The 22050-nt window shown below is 44.0% G+C and overlaps 1 protein-coding gene across 1 annotated transcript in view; it reads right to left on the reverse strand.

Annotated features, from left to right (window-relative positions):
- LOC146175520 (peroxisomal ATPase PEX6-like) overlaps positions 1-22050 on the reverse strand; it is a 58562-nt gene that overhangs the window by 7307 nt on the left and 29205 nt on the right. Inside the window, exons 9-20 of the mRNA XM_084581912.1 lie at positions 21633-21784; positions 20881-20992; positions 16657-16729; positions 13804-13884; positions 12803-12957; positions 11753-11854; positions 10632-10702; positions 6525-6832; positions 5599-5683; positions 3494-3555; positions 1475-1583; positions 390-506 (exon numbers count right to left, since the gene is read on the reverse strand). Of these exons, the coding sequence (XP_084438038.1) occupies positions 390-506; positions 1475-1583; positions 3494-3555; positions 5599-5683; positions 6525-6832; positions 10632-10702; positions 11753-11854; positions 12803-12957; positions 13804-13884; positions 16657-16729; positions 20881-20992; positions 21633-21784 (1427 nt within the window). The remainder of the gene's footprint in view (positions 1-389; positions 507-1474; positions 1584-3493; positions 3556-5598; positions 5684-6524; positions 6833-10631; positions 10703-11752; positions 11855-12802; positions 12958-13803; positions 13885-16656; positions 16730-20880; positions 20993-21632; positions 21785-22050) is intronic.

Below are 22050 nucleotides of genomic sequence, written 5' to 3' on the forward strand. Positions count from 1 at the left end.
ACCACATTATGTGAAAGATCAACCCACACAGGTACAAAGTCCCATTTTAACCAAACCATATGAACATTCCCACAAGGGCTGGGAGTACCGTGTCCGACACAGGATCCAAGGGTTTCAGAGGGTTAGATTTCCATCTCATCCTCCCATCTGAAAGGCGCCGCAAAATTTGCAGCTCCTGTCAACTGCATCATTTCAAGTGGTGTCATGACATCACAAGTGCCCTGCTATGTCACCTGCCATCTACAACCTGCCAGAGGCTTGGTCATGACTTTTGCTCATGGCTCCAACAACGCTGACACCAACGTTGACAATATCCATGTCGACACCGCATTTTCTGGAGAACTAGGTTTTTATGTTACGAAATTAAAAGAGCAGCACCACATGCTCACCTTCCAGGTCGCAGAATGGCCGGGTCCAGCAAGTCAGGCCGGTTAGTGGCACCAATAACAAACACGTCGGCAGACTTGTTGAGGCCATCCATTTCGGCCAGAAGCTGAGACACAACTCTGCAACAGAGGTGGATCTATGCTGTGGCACGGCCCCGCAGAAAGGGCCACAAGAAAGCACGAAATTGCTATCTATAACTAAGCTGGCAAATGGACGCACTCAAACCGATTAAGAAAAATAGAGATTAGAACAATGCAACAGATACAATAGTTGACACCAGGAGCATCGTTAGCTTGACAATGTGTTCTATAGTAAATAACTGCTTAAACAATACCTTCATAGCACACTGTAACTTTACAACTAAGGGCCCCAGCTTTCTGCTGCAGCAAATTTACAGTAGATTCAGAACAAAGAATCTGTGAAATTCCACGGGAGACATTAAATAGTGGTTCGGAATGCTTTGGAGTTATGTTTGGAATAATGCAAATTTCTTTTTCCAAGCTTTTTCAAGGTAGCTAAGGGACCCTCACCACCAGGCTCGAGAGTCATTAGGAGAAGCCAACTTTTCGATATGCTCGGTGCAAAAGGTGTTCAATGGCATACATGTGGAAGGGATAAGGTGGCTGAGGCTACAGAGACAAGGTGGCAACCGCGCAATGAGTACAGTAGAGTAAGGAGAGCAAGTAAGGGCAAATAGGGGCAGGACTGGGTAGCTAGAAACACTGAGCAGTAGTGAATTGGCGGTGACAGCGGCTGCATGGTAGGTTACGTGCACCAAAGTACTGTAGATATGGCTTCACTCAAATATGAAGACGCATCTGAAGCAAATAATAAAGTTGATGATTCCACAGATGCTACATTCTAGCATGCCGTTTCTGCCTCCTTGACGGACACTTGGCTGAAAAGTTGGAGATTGCATTATAGTTGGGAGGAATTTCGAATAAATATCATTACGAGTCCTCAAGCTCCTCACTCTAGTTGTATTTGTGCACATCAAGTAAGCTAGCAACTCTTCCATCAGCCCGTCAACTCTACTGCGGTCCATAACAGCAACATTGCCAAAAAACAGTGCCACACGTTGACTCACCTGTCCATGACACCCCCAGAGTCACCACTCCGGCCACGGTTTGGCGCCAGGGAGTCCAGCTCGTCAAAGAATATGACGCATGGAGCCGCACTTCGGGCACGGGCAAACACTAGGGAAACAAGTATGCACATGAGGCACTGTGACTGTGCAGCGTAGAGGGAAAAAAATGTTTCATGTCCATGGCTGGTATAACGCTGACAACTATCTTTCCTCACCTCTCATTCTTGAGGAACACTGTGCAGTTTTGCAGATTGCTACAAACGAAGGTATGCTTTGCAGAAAAAATTATGCTGCATCTGCTCAGAGGCTTGTGTACGAGAAAAGCATTCTCCTCTCTGTCTGGATAAATTGCACAGAAGCACGGCATTTATTTCTTCTCTCTGGAAATCAATTTCCAAGTCCGATATATATGAACCAGCATCACTGTATCAATTGGATCAGTGTCAACATTGCCCTAGTCACCCATCACATACAAGTGCTGCCGAACGATAGCTCAACAAAACAAAATGCTGCATGCACCTGTGTTCGGCCTTCTTTTGAATTTCGCCAGCAAAGAGCTTGCTTGTCATCACAGCAGTCACTGCATGTGACACTGCTTCCGTTACGGGCAAATCAGGCAGACAGAACCCTGCCTCCTACTATGCTAGCTAATCTGACTCCCAGTTGCCTGCTTCTGACCACTTTGGAATTGTTTCATTAAGTATACTTAAAAGAAAACATCTCATTTGCATACCAATGAAAGGGAACTTCAAACAGTACAGCAGAATCATTAACAAGTGGAATAAAATGCTCAAATGAGAAGATAATATAATAATGACATAACAGTAGCCCTCTAAAGTCAATTCCCACAGAACTTGATTTCCTGTAAAACAAGACTATACAGTACTCCTGCAGTTTGGCTGATGCTGCCCAGAGCCGCAATAACTGAACTTGCCTGAAATATTCCAAGGCCTGTCTCATCTACAGGATAGGACAGGACTCGAAATTTCATTTGAAGGCTTACAACTGCTGAAATCCACAGTGGTCAGGATGTCTGCTAAAAAACCATCAGTTTTCTAAATGATGACACAGACCCGTGCACCGTGAGTTTACAATATGCACTGGCAACACAGCAAGCACTTCATTCATAATGAAATGGCAGTGATTAACTATAAATATAGTGGGCACAAGACACAACATAAAAATGATTCATCAATGCTGAAGTTATTTTGTGCCTCAATTGCAGGGAGGTTCTTCTCTGTCGATGCCGTTGGTTGGATGGCTGCCTTTGAAGAATTTCACCACTGTATTCTTAACTTGTAACCGACTAAACAACAACGGCAACAAGAACAGCAGTCGAAGATGAAAAATTTATTCAACCAATAGGAGGAGTATATGCAATGCTCTTAAGTGGGCTAGTTGGTGAACGAATTCAGGCATGGTGCTAGCGCACAAGGAGGAGGTAAGACCCCTGTCACTTTTTAAAACTTATGAACCCCCTCAATGTTCTCACAACACGGATTCTCACACTATGGCTGCAAAAGATGCCATGTGGAAAACATCTGACCAATAATGACCATACAAAAAATTTTTTCCATACATTTCAATGCCATTCCACACCAGTAGATAAGTAGCCTGTAATTAGAATTTCGGTTTGGGCTTGCTAGTCCCACTGCATGGCAAGTGAAGGTAGCACAGACAAGGTCAAACACAAACGAGCAGACAAGGAGAGGTGCCTTTTTATGCCAAAAAACTAAATAAAGAGACTTGAATGTCCTATAAACTGTGTGCAATGAACAACCTACTGACAATTCTATTCATTTGCATGTGGTGCTGTCCATTGAAGTGAAGAACAGTGTTTGTTTTCGATAAGGTATGTGCCCATCGCAGCTAGATGACAGCACATTAGTAGTGACTACACCAGGATTATTTTATGACAGGCACCACAATCCCAAGCGCTTATAACAGTAGTGATTTCGTGCTTCAATACACCTGCTCGCTTTCTGTTTCTTTGTTTACTAGCAGACAGTGGGGACTTACCAGCTCTGACGTTCTCCTCACTCTGGCCCACATACATGTTGATCAACTCTGGCCCTTTCACACTGCATGGTAAGAAGAGAGCGAGCTGAAATATTGATTGCCGCTAGTGAAAAAAAAAATTAAACCTCCGCTAATAAATGATATCCTCGAGTCTTCAAATCTCCTCGAGGTGTATGTTTATATTGAGCTCGGCCTCAAAACAAAAAGAAAAAACTGAAACTGCTAAGTTATCAATAATTGGTGTGAATCAATGTTGCAAATGTCTTTTTATTTGTTCACTCTAGCTATCTGCAGCCCCCCACTCACTCCTGTCCTTCTGTAGATCCAATTTCTATGCTCTGACTATCACTCAGAGTGTCATGCTGATGACTGCACAGGAGAAGCATCACAACTGGTTAACTTCACCCGTGAATGCACCTTCTGTCCTACCGTTTTATTCACTTTTGTAAGCATCTTCCAGTTTTTTTTCCTTTAGCAATCCAGCTCCATTCAATGCAAATTGCTCACTCAAGCTCAAATCTTGAACTCCAAGATAGGAGCACAGAAAACTATGGTTAAGCCTGTAACAAACATGACCATCAAGCTCCAATTGTTTGCCACATCCGGATGTTCACAGAAAGTGGAATGTTGACAATACAGATCACAACGGCAAGATAAATTTCTGCTGACATGCTGTTTACGCAGCATATGTGAGTCACTAGTATCTGCCTAGTCCAATTCTCACCCTTTGGGCCTATTTCCATGCATCGCAATCAGTACAGTGCATTTAAACCTAGTGTATCATGAGATGAGAGGCCGCATGCGGAATAACGTCAGACCGGCAGATTTGTATTCGTGAATGTGGTTACTTCTGATTTCTGCATCTACGGTCCACAGGCATTGAAAAGATGCTGCCTTTGCCGAGCACTATAGGTGATGTCCTTTTGCAGAGAATCACATCAATGTGGCATGTGGTTGCAGCACAGCTGCCTATTCTCACTCTGAAGAGATGCTGCCTATCTCTACTTGGCTGGGGAGTATGCAAGCGTATAGATCTGATGAAATATGTGCTCGAGCTCTTCCAGCTTGTAATGATTAATCAGGTTTCTACAAATTTGGTGAATAGTGCATGTCGAGATTGTGTCTCTGCCTCTAGTTCTTTCCAGGAGTATTCTCTCCTTTAGCAACCAATCATAAAAACGCTCCATAAGAGTACCACTCTTCCTCTGCGTGAAGTCATCTTAACGAAGCCACAGATGTGTGCGAGGAAGACAAGGTGGTGCTACTCTCTAGTGGAAAATTTTCTTTCTTTTTGTATTAAAGCAACAATGTTAGCAAAGGCCTCATTTTCATAAAAATCCACCTCTGGCACGATGACATGGCCGAGCACGAATGACAGGCTGTGGAAGGGAAGGGCTGTGTGTGGGATGGTGAGATAAGTCAAACCCATCAGGACCCTTCAATTCCGAATCAGGCAAGCTATTAGTAGACCGTGTAGGCACATTTGTACAAATTGTTCTGTGTTCTCCTCTAAAGTGATCGTCCCTTTCGCACATCCCATTTCTTTCTCCTGATTAAAGCAGGCACTTTGCATCTATGACAGGTGCTGTTTTGCATAATGCGGCAACTTGCAATGTATGTTAACGAGTATGTGTGAGATAATACATGCACAAATTATGGCATTAGTAGTGATGCCATCAATAGTTTGCAAGTTAAGCTGCAGACAAGGGTTGTTACCGCTACTGCATCATATCATTACAGGCCAAGTTTAGGTGTATTTTAGGAAACGTAGCACAAAAAAGACAAGGACAAAATGAGGGATACACACACGAGCGCTCGTGTGTGTATCCCTCATTTTGTCCTGGTCTTTTCTGCGCTACGTTTCCTAAAATGCAAATGCACCAACTCACCCAATTCAGCATTCTTGTGCGAGCTTAGGTATCCCTCCATAATTTTTTATTAAGTGCTCTGAATATTAAGTTTGTCTGTCTCAAAAACTCTGCATCCTTAAGAAAGCCTTCCCTTTACCTCCAAGGCCCTGCACTGTCAGTCCTGCACTCTCTCTGGCCACCCACGGTAGCAGCATAAACAAGCGATAAACAAAGTCTCAGGAGGGGGAAACCTGCCTGAGAAAGCTGAGGGCGCACTCTGTGGCAACTGCCTTGGCCAGCAACGTTTTGCCAGTGCCGGGAGGACCGTACAGCAACACACCTGCGAGCACCCCATCATGGCCACCACCGACATGAGCAGCAGCCTTCAAATATTGCTAATGTTGCTATTGTTGACTGATGAGCAAGATGAAAGGAAACAACAAGAGTAAAGAAATGCAACAAACTTCTGGGCTCTTCGATCTCTGTCAAGGTAGGAAGGACCTGTAGTGCACCCTTTAGGCTGACTCCCACTATGTGATTGTAGTTATGTCTAGTAATCATGGTTACGTGGCATAATCAAGTGGAACAATCAAAAGTCAGCCCTTAAGATGGGTACAAGGCAAGAGTAACAAATAATGTATCGCTAAGTAAATTCTGATAGATCTTTCTGGGGCAATGTATCTTTGTGACACTACGGCATTAAGAATGCTTGCATCACATTGTGCAAGTGAGCACGTCCATTTAGGAAAACTATTGTCTTAGTGTGCATGTAGGATATGCATGTGAAAAAAAAGTGGACTCACCAGGATAAGTGCACGGTCTTGTTTCTCACAAAAATTTGGTCCAGAAATCACCCAAAAAACAGATTTTGGCTACGCAGTGCAAGAACAAAAGCTTATTTCCTAAGCATGCGATTTGGCTAAAAATGCAAAGCGAGGAGAAAAAGAATAAAATTCACAGAATCAAACATTTTTTATTTTCTGGGCTTTTTTTCCTCATGTCTAAAACCCGCTGTCACATGGGTAGCGCCTTCTCTGCAACACAATTCAGTGGCATGTGGTTGCAATTTTTTAAAATTTCTTTTTGCATGTGACTTCTGCAGCAACTTTGACAGTTCCACTAAGATCTCATGGGATTAGGCTGAGGAGATAAGAAGAGATAGCAGCCCCTTGTCCCCTCACCGGATCGCTTGAGCCCTGCCTCGAGCAGTTGCGGGTGGCGCAGGGGCAACTGCAGGGTGTCAGTCAGGGTGCGCTTGACGTCCGCCAGGCCCCCCACATCTTCCCAGTGAACGGCCGGGATGCGGGGTGCACCCACCGCTTGCGCTTGTGTGCCCTGGAGCCACTCCAGGGATGACACCAGGTCGCTCTGCACCAGGAGGGGACCAGCCACACACAAGCCAGCTTCCCCTTCCCCTTCCTTAGCTCCTGGTTCCTCTTCCTCTGCAGCCCCTCTCCTCCTCTTACGGATAGCACCATTTCCACTTCGACTGCAACGCAATGCAAGAAGGTCTTTTCACTCTGTAGAGATATTACGGACACACATCTCATTTGAATCAGTCTGACAAGCCCTGAAAATTTCATGTATGTACTGGCACAGATAAACTCCTCAGAATCTTTGCCTTTCTTCCTGGGACCCGAAGTAGTTGCAAAAGGTGCATCCCTCCACAGCCAGAGAGCACCCACCCAGCCCAAAAAGATGACTGACTCTATCAATATCGTCAATGGCAGCACCAGCCTGACTACAGCTATTGTAGGAAAAGGGCCTCTCCCGTATCTTTCTCCAATATAATCGATTTCACTGGCAGCTATGCTGCGCCACCTGGTCACAGGAGGAAGCTAAGAAAATTCTGTTCAGCACATTTAGCCGCTTTGTACCCTTTATTCAGTGTACAAATGGAAAACGGTAAATTTCCAAGGTCTAAGAATCTGAGATGCCTTTTACGCACCAGTAATCCTTGAGGCAGGCACTCATATGGCTAACTAGCAGGCAATCGTCCTACTTTCGTTCTACTTCATTAAACTGTCTACTCAGGGATTTGTTCTCAATTCTAAATTTGCAAGTAAAGGAAGCCTTATTGTCATATTCAGGAGTCCTTAGAAGGAGTGCGTGCTTGATTTGCATATTCGGTACCCATACATATTTCTTCCACAGTAACGATTGTGCTTCTCTATTTCATGCAATGAGAAAGGGGGGCTTCGAACCCGAGAAATGTAGAATTCCTGTTACTTTTTTGCACATGGTTCTTTGATCGACAATGATCACACATAATACTGCTGTTTGAGCAATATGAAATTTATCTCTGAATATAATGCACATCTTACTCAGTATGTCCCACAGTGAAAAAAAAAAATGGCCAACTAAGTTTATCCACTAGTCGAACGTATTCATACTCATGCTGAGGAAATAGTGAGTCAGGTGCACGGGAGCTGCCCTGGTAGAAAAAATTGTATCGTTCCTTAAAAAAAATGTGGTCGAAAAGTCCCTTCATAAATTAAAAGCCATTTAGTCCTAATTTGGAGCGCTGAACCGTGGTCATGCCCCGGGGGCTTTGTGAAATAAATCTACTAAACCGGTCCTGTGCAAGCCGAAAACTGCCCACCTAACCTTCTCTCGGAATCCAGTCAGTTAGCCTTAACACTTCTTTACCTTGCCTATTCCATGCCCTGCACATATATGTTTTTCTTCTTCTTGATTTCAACTATAATGTCATTAACTTGCGTTTGTTCCCTGACCCGTTCTGTATGCTCCCCGTCTCCTTTTCCTTTTTATAGCTCATTGTGCTGACCTCAGTTCAGACATGGATCATACAAATACTAAAGCAACTACCTGACTGATGAGCAGGTAAGTATAGCTTCACCCGTGAAAAAGGCAATTGCATCTCAGAGATGTGATTACAATTTAACACAGCTTAAAAATAACAAATCTGAAACCAAAAAAAGAAAACTAGAGCTGTGTGAATAGCAGAAATTTGGATTTGATGCAAATTTGAATATTAAAGACTCGGCACAAATTGAAGAGTATTTTTCAAATATTTTTTGAATTCCTCCAAGTTAAATTACAGATGAAATCTTCTGATAACCATAGCAAGAAAAAAATTTATTAGAAGCATGCGAATAACAAATTTTTGGGTGCAAAGTGAAGGTGAGCAATGTAAATTGTTTACAAATAGAATATTCTTGAATAATTTCGGAAACTAGTATAGCAAGCTGAAAAAAAAAATATGAATGTTTTTCAGCAAAATGCAGCCATGAAAAGAAACAGATAATCCAAAAACATTTTTTGCCCATCATCAGCTTAGTTGTTATACCTGAAGGCCTGCCCGGCACCGAATAAGAAAACAAGAATCATATAGTAATATCTTGCTTAAGATTATTTGATTGCAACTGCTGATAATGAAAAGAAAAAGCCTAATACGCGTGCAGTCTGACTTATTGCTCACATGGAGAGGGAGTTTACTAAATGCTGTCATGAAGCATTGCACCGTGGATACCGCACTCGTGGAGGATTGTGACATCAGCTGTCGATTGGCGGAAAGGCAAGGCACTCGCGAAATGCAACGACACATGAAATGGACAGAGGAGCAGCAGCCTAAGATGCAAAACCAACGGGACCATCCTTTCCACGCTACCTCACGACACTTAAAGTCACGGGACTGTTTGCGGAATGCTGCCCAAAGTGCAGCGTTCTTAATAATACAGAGCCCGCTTAGCCCTCGTGCATTGACTTCGCTGGACTGTGAGCTCTGGGACCAGTCTCAGCTATGTAAATGCTGTCATGAACAAATACATGAAAAGTGCGAGCCGGTGCCACCTGCTGGTAATCACTTCCAAAAGGAAAGAGCAAATTCACTAGTGCCACAAGGTGCAAGGTACACCACCTTTTGGGAATGCCACAATATTTCGCTGCCAGTTTAGATCAACTAGAAGCTCATAACTTCTGAACATGTGAAGAGGCTCGTGAACTGCACTTTCACTATTCAAACTATTCACAAGCAGTTATAGTGCGGTGTGAACTGAACAGCAAATACTATTTGAAAACTACTCAGTTTCAAATATTCAGCAGGAAAAGCGAAAGCTGGGAAAGAAGAAGTTCCCAGCATGATTACTGCTGAACACTATAGGCAAAGCAAAACAAAGAAAGCTCATCCAACGTGACTCACAACTTATGCTATCCTACTGTGTTCTTCCTATTTTGCATAATGAATGTGGACTGTAATGCAGCCGCAAGCCATCCTTTCATTACCTCATTTCAAGTTTGCTATGCATCCTCGCTTAAAGGGCTAACATCATGAAGCTTCAATTTGCGATGAAGTGCTGTGCAACGCTATTGCACAGTAGGCTGAGAGCAGCCACTCACAGCGTCGCTCAGGTCCTAGATTTGTATGAAATTTCCCCAGTCATCCAGAAGCAACTCACGAGGCAGCCAACAATTGCAGAAGGCATTGGGGCACGTAGCATCCATTCTGGACTTTTTGCGAGTAAAGTTCGTTCTTATAGACTGCTTTGAGGAGACCTACAGACTCACTTCTTATGAGCAGTGCATATAAGCACATCGATATACTAGTTCAGTGAAAGCTTGGTAAGATAACAATATTAATAAACAACAAGAAAGGCTGTTGTGATTAGATATTATTAGTTATCATCGAAAGGAGCGGAAGATACCAGTCACTTGTTGCAAGTCTGCGCCGTAGAACATAGTTTAGCACGATTGCGCTGTGTTCCTCAGAAGTGAGTGCGGTGCACGACCAGAAGAATTTCCATCTGTGCTTTTGTCATACTTCTCATCTTAAAAAAGGGATATACTAGCATAATTATACTTCTCTTGACCAAATGACTAAGCTGCAGTAATAGAGCAATACTGAAAGCACGGTGCTCTGTTGCAGAGTCCCATTGCTTTGTGCGGGTGCACCAGCGACAACGACAGGCGATGGCGTCATCACTGCATGATGCATCGCAAAGAATTTTGCGTCATGCGGTTACCACTTAAGTGACGTGACTTCCTGTGGTGCCCTCATTTTTGTGTCCTCTCTGGCCACTGAATTGATGGCGCTGAAAACATGCGGAGAGATGTTATTTGGAACTTTTGTTTTATTCCATGCGACGAAACACGGCTCCCATGGCAGCACGTATAAGGGTAAGGGCAGTTTTTCTGGTGTACGGCAGTAGCCTTGCCTTACCACCAAGATAACGAAAAGTCAAACGGTCTGAGCACAGTGGGCTGGAAGGATTACTGGCAGGGAAAGAAGCGATGATGTGCAAACGCAGTGCAGAAGGTGGCATACTCACTGCGTGAGCCTCTCGTAAGCCCGCATGGCAGCTTGTCTGACCAGGGCACAGATGTCACCCATGTTGAAGCCCTATAAAGGAAAACACTGGTATGGGCACCTGAGGAAAGAGCAGCGATTATGGCTTCTCCTGAGCATACACTACAGCCGAGGCCCTTCACGCATGAAAAGTGGACAACACAGTCACACTGGAACCAGGAAAGCCAAGTAATGGAAGCAAATTTCATGGGTTATTTAAATGCAAAGGGGTTTCTGGAATTTCATTTGCGATTTGTTCAACAACGCGACTACGTTTCCACTCAGATAAATATGCGAGCCGTGCTTCTGTGGGATACTCTATCCATATCTCTACGTGTGCTATTTCTCTTCAGTTTCCTTTTGAAAACCCCATCATTTTGTTCCCCCAGATAGCAGAATCTTTCACTCGCCTGTCCTACTGCTTTTTCCCCTCGAGGAAAGGAAGGAGGGAGCAGAGTGGTTTACAGCAAAGTGCATTTCCCACACCTTTATTGTGAGCCCAATTCTGAGACAATTAGTACTTTCAGCCCAGCTCTGCCTATACTATCAGTTTTTTATCTCGTAATGTAACGTTCAAGTGCAAGAGCATCTAGCTAAAGCAGAGGTACTTGTTGAAAAAAAAAAAGAAAAAGAAATAAAGAGTTTTACCTTCTCAATTTCTTCAGGCATTGTCCACAGAATATAAACCAAGTCCAACCCACAAAGCTCTCTGGTCTCTCTGTTGTAGTGCTTCGTTGCTGATAAAAAGTTTGCCACTTACCCAATGGCATTGTTTTAATGAAGATAAAATGCAGACACTTCCACGCCCTCAGGTGTGACAACCTTCCAAGACTGAGTTAATAAACACCAGCATATTTTTACATTTAAAAGCTACACCAAATCTCTGAAAAATGCTCATTCGCCCATTAAGGCTTCTACAGTGAACACAGCAGAGAACATGGCTGGCTGCCTTCGTGCACTGTCATGCATTGCATAGACAAGTGATGTCCTACTGAGTGAACAAAATAACCCGCACGCAGTTCCAAAGCATCTGCACATCTTCGAAATGGATCAGTGGACCATGGTATGATTCAAGCACAACAAAAGAGGGAAGAATATTCTCACAGCCGTCCTCTGTGCCAGGTAGGAGATGTCCACCGAGTTGCTCTTGGGCACGCTCCACAGCAATGCATCCAACAGCTGGGCACGCCCGTCTTCGTTCGGGTACTGCACGTCACAGGAGTGCACGAAACTCACTAGTACTAACGTGTCAGCAGTACATGTGACTCGTGTTCAACACAAGTGGGCTACAGCCCAATACAGTTATGACTGCTGTCAGCTTTATCATAACTTTTGTTTTTTTTTTAATATGAGGCATTAAAAAGGAACCGAACAAGGGTTGAAGGGGAATTTCAGTCCACTAGCCAAATATTTTGGCAGGTCAACAAAGGCAAGTCCAAGTCAACTCATGAAACAGTGGCTAGAAAACTGAGGTCGCCTTCAAACCTTGTCCGCTTTCTTTTGAATACAAAGCTTAAACCCAGGCCCTTCAGATGTTTGACAAAGCGTGTACAGAGCACACGAATGGCATGCTCTGTTGTTGTACATTTTTGAGAACCTCCATTGCCTCGTGGGTCCGGTACAGCTTTTAAAGAGCTGAGGAATTCGACACAATCCATGAAAATGAGGAATATGCATAAACGATAACGTCTTGCTCTGAGCCCTCAAAAACTCTTGATGCAAGCATACTCCCCAGTACAAAGTAGAAATGCTCTGACCAGTCTATGAACTGTGAAGGGCTCTTCACAATGTATACATTTCAGCATGTACCCCAGAGTCAACGTCAACTAATGCTGCACATTTGAACTTGCATCTTTTTTCAACACAACCCAGTAGCTAGCGAAGATTGGTTCAGTTCAAAAAAAGATTCAGCCCTCTTCCTTTTAGAATTCATTACCTGAGTGGGTTCAGTATGTGAGTAAATACGGTGTTACAAAGCACGCAGATAAAGAACATAAAGACTGTACGACATTAGTCAATACAGAACAACCGCTTACATAGCTGCACTGTTAGACCATGTAATTTTAAGCCTGTTCCCTTCTCTATTGCCCCTGACTCTGAAGTAGCTATGCTGCCAGCAAGTGAATCAAAACAAGCCAGGTGGAGGGGGTTCACCGGAATGGCGACCGAGTGGAGGAACAGGTGAGCCAGGTCAGGGTGAAGTGTGTCCGGGTTGGCGGCGGTCGTGGCCACCACAACCGCAGGCAGCTCATCCGCAGCTTCATTGAGCCGCCGCAGTGTCTCGCCCAGGCACCGAACCACACGTGGGTCTGCAAGGTGTACACACAGGCCGATGTTTCCCTCAGTACTACACTCCCAGTACGATGGGTGTTTGCCAGAATCCAGTAATCATGAAATAAAAATAATTGAAGGGGACACTTGTCAAGCTTTGCCTTGAAGGGTATGATGCGAGAACGTTAATGACTCCTGTCTGCGGGTCCTTTCACAGTTCTTCGTTCGTGTACATGAACTTTGCTACTCACTTAACCATTACTGACTCCTTGACCTTTGCCTCTATTCCCTCGTATATATTCATTGGCATGCAGTCATAAGCTACCACATAAGGCAAAGACCATATAGATATAAAGTCCCGCTTCAAGCAAGCCATGCAGACATGCCTGCGTGGCCTAGGAGTACCCTTCTCGCGCTGACACGCATGATCAAAGAATTTCACACGCCGTGAAAGGAGCCGCTCGCATTCGCCCTGGCAATCACAAAAGCAACACAGCCTTCTGATTGTTAATTGGTGTGCTGCGTCCAGCTTAGGTGCAGGATGGCAGAGCACGATTTGCCAGCTAGTATGCTCCATGCTCACACCTGCTCGCGTTTAGCCCCCCGCAGAGGTGCACAGTGCGTTCGCCCAGGAAGTGTTCTCAGATTCAAGGCTTTAGTGATTCCACTAACTCCCTTTCACCCATCAGTAATCATACCTCAAACAAACAAACCCCTTCTCCACCACACAGGGACAATAGCCCACTGTCTTCTCCCTCTTGCCTAGCCTTAGCCACATTGGCACACAAAATGTACCCTCAAGTATAGTGAGACCAAGTACAGCACCCCACTGGTCACATGATGTGTCAAGCAAACGTTTTATGACAGACTTGAGCGACACCCACCTCCACCGGAGCCCACTTCTCGGTCCTGGCAGAAGACCTCCACGTTGCTGAGCTGCACGAGGCAGGGTGTGTACTGCTGGGCTGCAAGGAAGACACACATGCACAGCTCAGCACTGCAGGAGAAAAACAAGAGCCACAAAGGACAAAAATGCCACTCCAACCAGCATCCATGAGTACAGACAGCAATGTTCTGAAATCCTTGGCAGCGCACAGCTAACTTAGTGCCATCTGGTGGAGCACAGCAGCCTGATCAGTTCCGCTATATGCAACTTCCTGGCTGCTACTTGGATCAGACGGAGTAAGGACAACCCTCGCATTCTAACTATTACAGCTGAAGGATTCCTGGCACCATAAACTAACCGGCTGAACAAGTGGAAGTGGTCATGACATTGCAATGGCAGCTGAAGTTTTTCACAGTAGTAATGTGAAACATTGCTGGACTGCCAGTTATTAGTACAGTTATGAACGACAATAAACTTTGTCAACACTGTAATTCTGCAGCCCATTCTATGGCCTCTATGAAATCAGAAAGAGTAAATCTCACTTCCAGCCTGAAAGATGTGGCAATACGTTGGAAAAACTTCAAAGTTGTTTAAGTGCACCGTTTATTTATTTTATTTATTGAACCTTACAGGCCCTGATGGGCATTGTGTAAGGGGGGTTACAATAAGAAAAGACTAACTAATTATGGGCGAAACAACAAGCAATACATGATGGAAAATCATAACACACATCCAAGAAATTGCGGTATAAAAGCATGGTTACACAGAACAAAATAGATGAAATGCATACAGAATATAACAACAAAGCTACAGATATTCCGAGGGGGTTATCTAACAATACAAGTCGAGCACGTGTTTACGGAATGCAACAAGATCAGTTAATGAAACAACTGATTCGGGGAGATCATTCCAGAGTAATATGGCGCGAGGTAATGCTGAAGGATTTTGTGTGTCCAAAGATGCGCGAGAAATTGACATGATTGTGTAAGCGCCTAGATGTACGCAGTGGAGTGTTAAGTGGAAGCAGCGAAGGCCTATCGCTGTAAACATACCTGTGCAATAGGCACAGAAGTGCAACTGAGTGCCGGCTAACTAAGGGTGGAAGAAGATGTTCTTTTTTCATTTCAGATACACTGGATTGGCGACTGTAATTGTTGGAAATAAACCTGGTAGCTCTGTTTTGTATTGACTCCAGCTTAAACTGCAGGTAATTCTGGTATGGTGACCATATTGCAGATGCAAATTCCAGTTGAGGTCGTACATATGTTATGTACGCAAGTTTACGGACATGAGCAGGTGCTTTCTTAAGGTTTCGGCGGAGGTAGCCAAGTGAACGGGATGCTTTAGCACAGACGGAAGTAATGTGTTCGGACCAGGAAAGGTTTGATGTTAATTGCATACCTAGGTACTTGTAGGACGAAATATTAGTCACGGGTACTTATTTATGAGGTAGGGGAAATTTGAGTTAGTTCGCTTACGGCTGAGAGTCATTACTTTACATTTGGTGGGATTAAGCATCATTAGCCAGTTTTCATACCACTTAGTACACTGGAATAGTCTTCCTTTGTGAAGACAGACGAAAAGAATTCGTTGAATTTTGATGGGCAGTCTACATCATTGTGGCATTTAATGTCCTCCAATGAAGTAATAGCTGTGAAGTAGCTATTGCAAATTACGAAAAAATTGAGAGCACTGCAGAACCAGCACTGGAGAATTGCGAAAGCACGAGCTGCTGCTGCTGTTGTTGAGACACTAGACGTGTCGCCATTTTGATTCCTCATTATTTTAATTTTTGTAATCTTTATTGTTTTTTACTTTCTTTCGTTTTTATTATTTTCTTCTTTATTAATTTTATTTCTTTACTTCTCTCAACGCCCTCAAGCATCTCTAATGCTCCTGCATTAAAAAATACAAAGAAAAAAAATAACCGCAGCATACATCAGGCTTTTTACCAGGGGAAGGAATGTATGCAAATAGTGTGGTGGCAATTTTTGTCTGAATAGAAAAATGGTATCACTTTCAAGCTGCTATAACTTAACGATACCATTCCACTCCGGTATTTCGAACCTTTTAATTTTGTTTGCGTCGCTCTTTTGCAAGTTCTCGTTGAAATAAAATACCATACGCCGAAGTCAATCATGGCTAGCAAAAGGTTCACTTTAACCAGACACGAATACTGAAATTCTCGGCGGAGTCACTGCATAAATTTACATTTTTCCCAATTCTCTGGCTTTTTAACCAAGCTCTACTTACGGAAAAAGTGACAAATTTGAAATCTCGGGACCCTAATCATTTAATCTTGCTGAATTCAGTGCAGTATTTCCCTTCTGTGTTCCCTTAATATTTTTACCACCCTCTTCTGTAATGACTAGGGGTGTGTTAATATTAGAAATTCCCAAATATGAATGTAAAAAAGAAAAAAAAAAGGCCTTCAAATATCAAATCAAATATTAAATACTTGATTAGCAAAAAACAATGAAAAATTAAAAAATAGCAAACACTGCCCTGTTTATTTCAGAATTCACTAGGTTTTTGCAAATAAGGTTAAATTAGAATTTTTGCCACATTTTGAGCATTGTTCACTGCACAGCCCACGTGGTTGAGCGTTGCGGTGAAGCGTGCAGTGCGGGAGAGGCTGCGGTTAATTTGATAATTTTCGTTGTGTTCAGTAATTTTCGAATATTCGGTAACTTTGAATAACAGTTTTTTTGAATACGAATACTAGAATAACAAACATATTCGATTCGTATTTGAAATTCCGAATATTCGCGCATCCCCGGTGATGCCCCCTCCACTTATGTTCACTGTTGGCAGTGTTCGACAGACACTGGAGCAAGCCAAGTGGGCTCACCTTTGAAGAGGGCATTCTTGATGCGCGCTTCAGTGGCAGCCGATGACTCTCCAAGCAGATCTTGGCAGTTGACCTGCACACAAGCACATGAGGTGGAACAGGTTCCTCAGAGGCAGGTAGCACTGTCGAAGTGGAACAGCATTCACAATGACAGAGTTAAAACGCTTTTTACAGAGCATTACGCAGCTGCACCTCTTTTCACCCAATTTAATTTCATTTGAGGCCCCTTTCCAGGGGTATCACGTATGAGATGCTTGCAGATGACAAGCAAACATGCTCTGAGCAGAAGAAACTGCTGGGATCATAGGAAAAGCTAATTATGGGTGAAGGATGAAACTGAAAGCTGCTAAAAAAATGTGGTCTGATAGGCTTGTCAGTGAGTGAACTCTGGAAAAAAAGAAGTTCTTGGGAAATTAAGACTTGACATGGAGCAGTGCCGTGTGGCTTGGTCACAATGAGATCATGACGGCAGTTGTTGTCGGCCCACCGCTCTTTGGAAGAAAACCAACACAGCCACAGGCACCTCACAGCAAGGTCACACAGCTGGGAAGCTGCCATAACCACTATTATCAGGCTTCAAACATGCACTACTATTATAGGAAGGCATCCACACGTTTGCTCCATGTGTTTAGACCGGGCTGCAACTCACTTGCTTCGAAGGGCAACTGCGAGAATTTTAAAGGGTCAGTGTACTTAACGAAACATATATTTCACACATCTTCCATCCTACCGTCATCATTTCCATAAAATTAAACAGCTACAAGGCATTCTCAGCATTATTATTTCTTTTTGCGGGTGTGGATGAGTAATTTCACCACCTCAGTTAGACAGGCGAACTGCACCTCTTGCCCTACCACAAACATTTTCGCTAGAAACGAAAAGCAAGTGCCCATGCACTGTGCAGCGTCACCGCATGCCAAGCGTCCCCGCATGCCAAGAACTCAGATGGCTGAAACTTCCAGTGTCGTTTACTACAGCGTCCCTCATAGCCAAACCATTACGTGGCTACCAATCCCTGCTTTGTGTTCCCTGAAAAAAAAAAAAAAAAAAAAAAAAAAAAAAAAAGAACTTTGGGCTTTTTTTCAGTCATTTCATTTCAGATATGTTAAGGATACAGCAGTTAGTACTGCACAGCTGCAAGATGAGTCAAGTACCTTTGGCACATACAAATACTTTGCTGATAATGTTTCTGACATTGCTGACAGAATAGCTGGCCAGTTTTAGTTTCCAGTTTGACTTTATAGTTGTAGCCTTAAAGGTATACTAAATAAAAAATTGCCGCCGAGATTTCTAGCACAGATGGTAGCTATCATATTGAGGGTGACCAAAAAAACATACTTTATGAACAAAAATGAGCAGAAAGTTTTTCAATCAATATTTCTCAAATCGCCATACCTAGTGGCTTCCTGTGAAAGCTCTGACAAAACTGGATATCACGTCACTTTTACTCGCCTCCCTCATGCCTCCCTAGCCATCCCCATCATGAGTGATCGCACCCTCCAAAGGCCCTCGCTAATTTTTCCCTTCCTCCGTAGCACTAGCAAAGCGCACGGACGGACATTTCTTTTTTTTTTTTTTAAATAGTTGAACGAACCATAAAACTCCTCCTCGTATTCCTACACACAATATCAGCGGACTCAGCGCTCAGCTTTCAACCACGCTGCACACTACTTCCCTTCAAGCACGCAAACAACTGCCCTTTGTCCGCGTCCCCCTCGATCTCCCTCGTCTGCAGCATTCCACACTCCGAGCGCGCAAAGCTCGCAGAAAGTCTCGTGCATCTCCCACGCAGGCCCCCTCGACCGCGCACCAAGAACAACCCGCTCCCTCGCCCCAGCTTCTTGCGCAGGCCCTCTTGCAAGTGGGGGGGGCGGCGGCGGCGGGACCGCGGGGCCTTAACGTTGCTGAGGGTAAATGTGATGTCACATCAGTTGGGAGCATGCTGCCTGGGGCCCGGCGGCCGCTAGGTAAACGTCAAAAGTAAAGCCATCCGCTTGAAACTTACCCTAATTATATGTCTGTACTAGTGTAATCATGTCTTAAGAATGCAATGGTGGTGTTTTCTCAATATTCTTGGATATTTGTTCAGTATACCTTTAAAGGAGTATAGACACCAAATTTTGGTGTTTTTCTTCTTGTTAATGATGCATGAGGCATTACTGTATATGGATCACCACACAATTTTTGCCTACGACCGCTAAATAATTTTTAATTGAATTTTCTTTACTCACCAGTATCGGTTTCTGTTTCAGCAGCCGAGAGAAGACTGTGACGTCAGAAGTCTAGGCCACGCGCGACGTGAAAAAACAGCAATATAACCGCCGACTATTCACCTTTGTAATTCCTGTCCTTGAGGCAGGCTGACTTTAGTGTTCTGGTGAATTAAAACGACAGAGAAATGATTACATTACTTTTTTATTCATCCCTCACATGACCTAGACTTGACTGACATCACAGCCATCGCTCAGCTGTTGAAACCGAAGTCACAAATGGGGAGAAAAGAAATTCGATTACAAATCATTCAACGGCCGTAGACGAATATCACGAGGCGGCCCATGTACAGTAATGTCTTACGCATCATTATAGAAGATAAAGCACGAACCCAAAAAATGAAGTGTCTATACTCCTTTAAAATCGCCTTGCATATTACAGAAAAATTTGCAAATTCCAACTTCAAGTGACTGGGTACAAAAACTGAATGATCCACAGGACCGAATTAAAAACGGCTTACCAGAGACCTGGCAAAACCCATCCATAAGGGTAAATTTATCGGCTGAAAACCTGCGCAGTGCTCTCCTGCTGTTGAGATAACTGCACAGCATTAACATAGCTATTTACAACTATAAGGTGATTTACTCTGGGCACAATATCTAGAAGGTCAGCGCAAAAATTAGGGAGATACTCAAGCTATGGGTAAATGCGACAGTACCTTTAACATTACCTTTTCATACTGCAAAATTTTAAAACTATTTTTTGTTTAAATAGATTTTTCGCAAAAGAAAGGCATAGTGCCTGTCCTGCTTTTCAGTGGATGCCTACACTTCATTTGTTAATTGGTTTATAGGAAAGTAAAAGGCATTACCTCCCACAGTTTTTGGTAGACACCTGAACCCCGCCGTAAGGAAAGGGACACCCCCTCAACTAACATACAGGCCTCCATTTTAGCTACCGAGCTCTGAACACTTCCAAGAAAAAGACGAGCTGAAACTAGGGTATGGCGATGGCTTTTTAACCAAATAAGCTGCACTATACGCTCCTGCGTAATAGAGAACTGCTCCAAAGCAGCCACTGCCTCTGTGGCTTCTTTCACAGCATGGTTAGGCAGCAGTGGAGCCTCCTAACAAGTTGGAAAGAACATGCGACAAATTTGTGGTTTTGATGCATAGGAAGAATTGGTGAACTCATTAGTGATAGAACAGTCTGATACCTTCTAAACTTAAAAGGACCATCAACATGCTAGTCACATATCCCTATGGCATGCAACTGTGCTCGGCTGGCTGGCTGACATGCGGCAAAAAAAACCACCATGCAATCAGTGCAAAGATTAGAACAGTAACAATGTTCAAAAAAGTGAAACCAAAACTATGCAGCCCAACTACTTTTTAGTGGTGGTGACCATCTGTCATCGTGATGTCTGCTATTGCACGCAAGTCAAAAATTTGCTGGCAACACTCTTCAGATGAATACTTCGGCGATTGCTTGGTACCGCTGATGCTCATTGACAAAGCCCTCCACCAGTAGTCAGCCCTAATTAACCAGCAGAACACAGCTGCATACATATTAACGAATGCCCAATATACTACAGACATTATTGCCTGTTATCCGTGACCTCTGACTACCGCGTTTCCAAATCAACAGGAGTAGAATGAACCCCACTGAGTATGATCATTACAAACCGGTAAAGGTACTTAGGCAATATAAAGTAATCAACTCATCAGCTCTTACTTCCGCAGCCTGGAAAGGGCCGGAAAATCTGACAACAGCAGCTAAAGGACATCACAGCATATCATGAAGCATGCACATGGTTTTAATGTTAATGGGCACAAAAGATGGCAAAACACAAGTGATCTATGAACTCCATTATGATAAGTTGGCCTACTTAAATAGACCAATAACAGTGCTGAAGCCCACAGTCCAGAGCAGAGTATTTCTCTTTTCACAACAGTCTTCGTGGAGTGGGTTCCTTAAATGTTTGACTGGGGAACAGAGAGAGAGGTGACCAACACGATAGTGGTGCAGGCCCAGTGACCGGGTCAGGGCAGCCAGGGTGGTGCACTTGCCACAGCCACGTGAACCGCTCAGCAGCACACAGGGGGGCATCCGCTGTCGCAGCGACCTGCACAAAGCAGCAGCTTTCTTGCCTCGGCTGTTCCCGTACTGATTACAGGACGCATGACAAAAACAAGCCCTATCCTGCCAAGGCTGATGACACTCGCAATGACAATAAGTGGGGGTGCTTCAAGTGCCTGCTGCTTTGCACCCGTCTCATTTCCATCACCTATCTGCACAGGCTACTGATCAATTGAATGTGAGGTATGGCAACAAGACTTGATACTGGGCTTCACATTATGTCATCACAGCAAATATGTCCTCACACAAGCATTCTGCTGTGAGTCAAAGAAACCACACTAATATAATTAATATAATTAGCACTTGTTCGACGCTTAGTGGGACCCTCCATTGTCGAGCAGGATTGAGGCAGGGAGGCACACACACCATCGATTAACATCATTAATCAACTACTGACCCTATCATCACAGGGTCCACCAATTTAGCAGTGGTCAACTGACCGTACTGTTAACAGACTCAGTTTTAAGGACTTTCAAAACTGTGCTTGGGACAAGGATCTAATATCTTTGTGTTTTTTTGCACACACTGCATGCGTCTGTACGCTCAAGTTCACAGTGTTCCTCCCATGTTTTGGTGCTCTTTAGTTGGCTTCCTCGTTTAGCATCCAAAAGAATAGCCTTGCTCACCCCGAATGCAGAAACGGCAGCAGGATGGACTGGAGCCGCTCAACCACGGACGCCAGCTGTGGCGGTTGGGGCGCATCCCACACAGGGTGCGGAGGCCACCGCAGGTGGTAGGCTGCCATGGCGGCTGGTATGTACGAGCCCTTGGTGCCTACCTGCAAGGCACACTTGCCACATCAGCAATGCGAGCGGAGTTGGGCACCGAGTGCAACCGAGTCGGCCCTTCCAACACTCCCTGTGCACTGTGGACGCTTACTGTACAGGTGACCAGGGCTCATCATTCCTAGCTCAAGACGGAAATTCTCTTTCAGTGTTTTCCTTCCCAGAAGCCAACTGATAAAGCAAGAAAGAGCCACTTTTTTTTATACAGTTTTGGAAAGAAGAAAATCCCATAAACACCCTTAACAATTACAATACATCA

This window comes from Amblyomma maculatum, chromosome 10 (genome assembly GCF_055883805.1).
Source record: "Amblyomma maculatum isolate TAMU_Amacu chromosome 10, ASM5588380v1, whole genome shotgun sequence".
NCBI lineage: Eukaryota > Metazoa > Arthropoda > Arachnida > Ixodida > Ixodidae > Amblyomma > Amblyomma maculatum.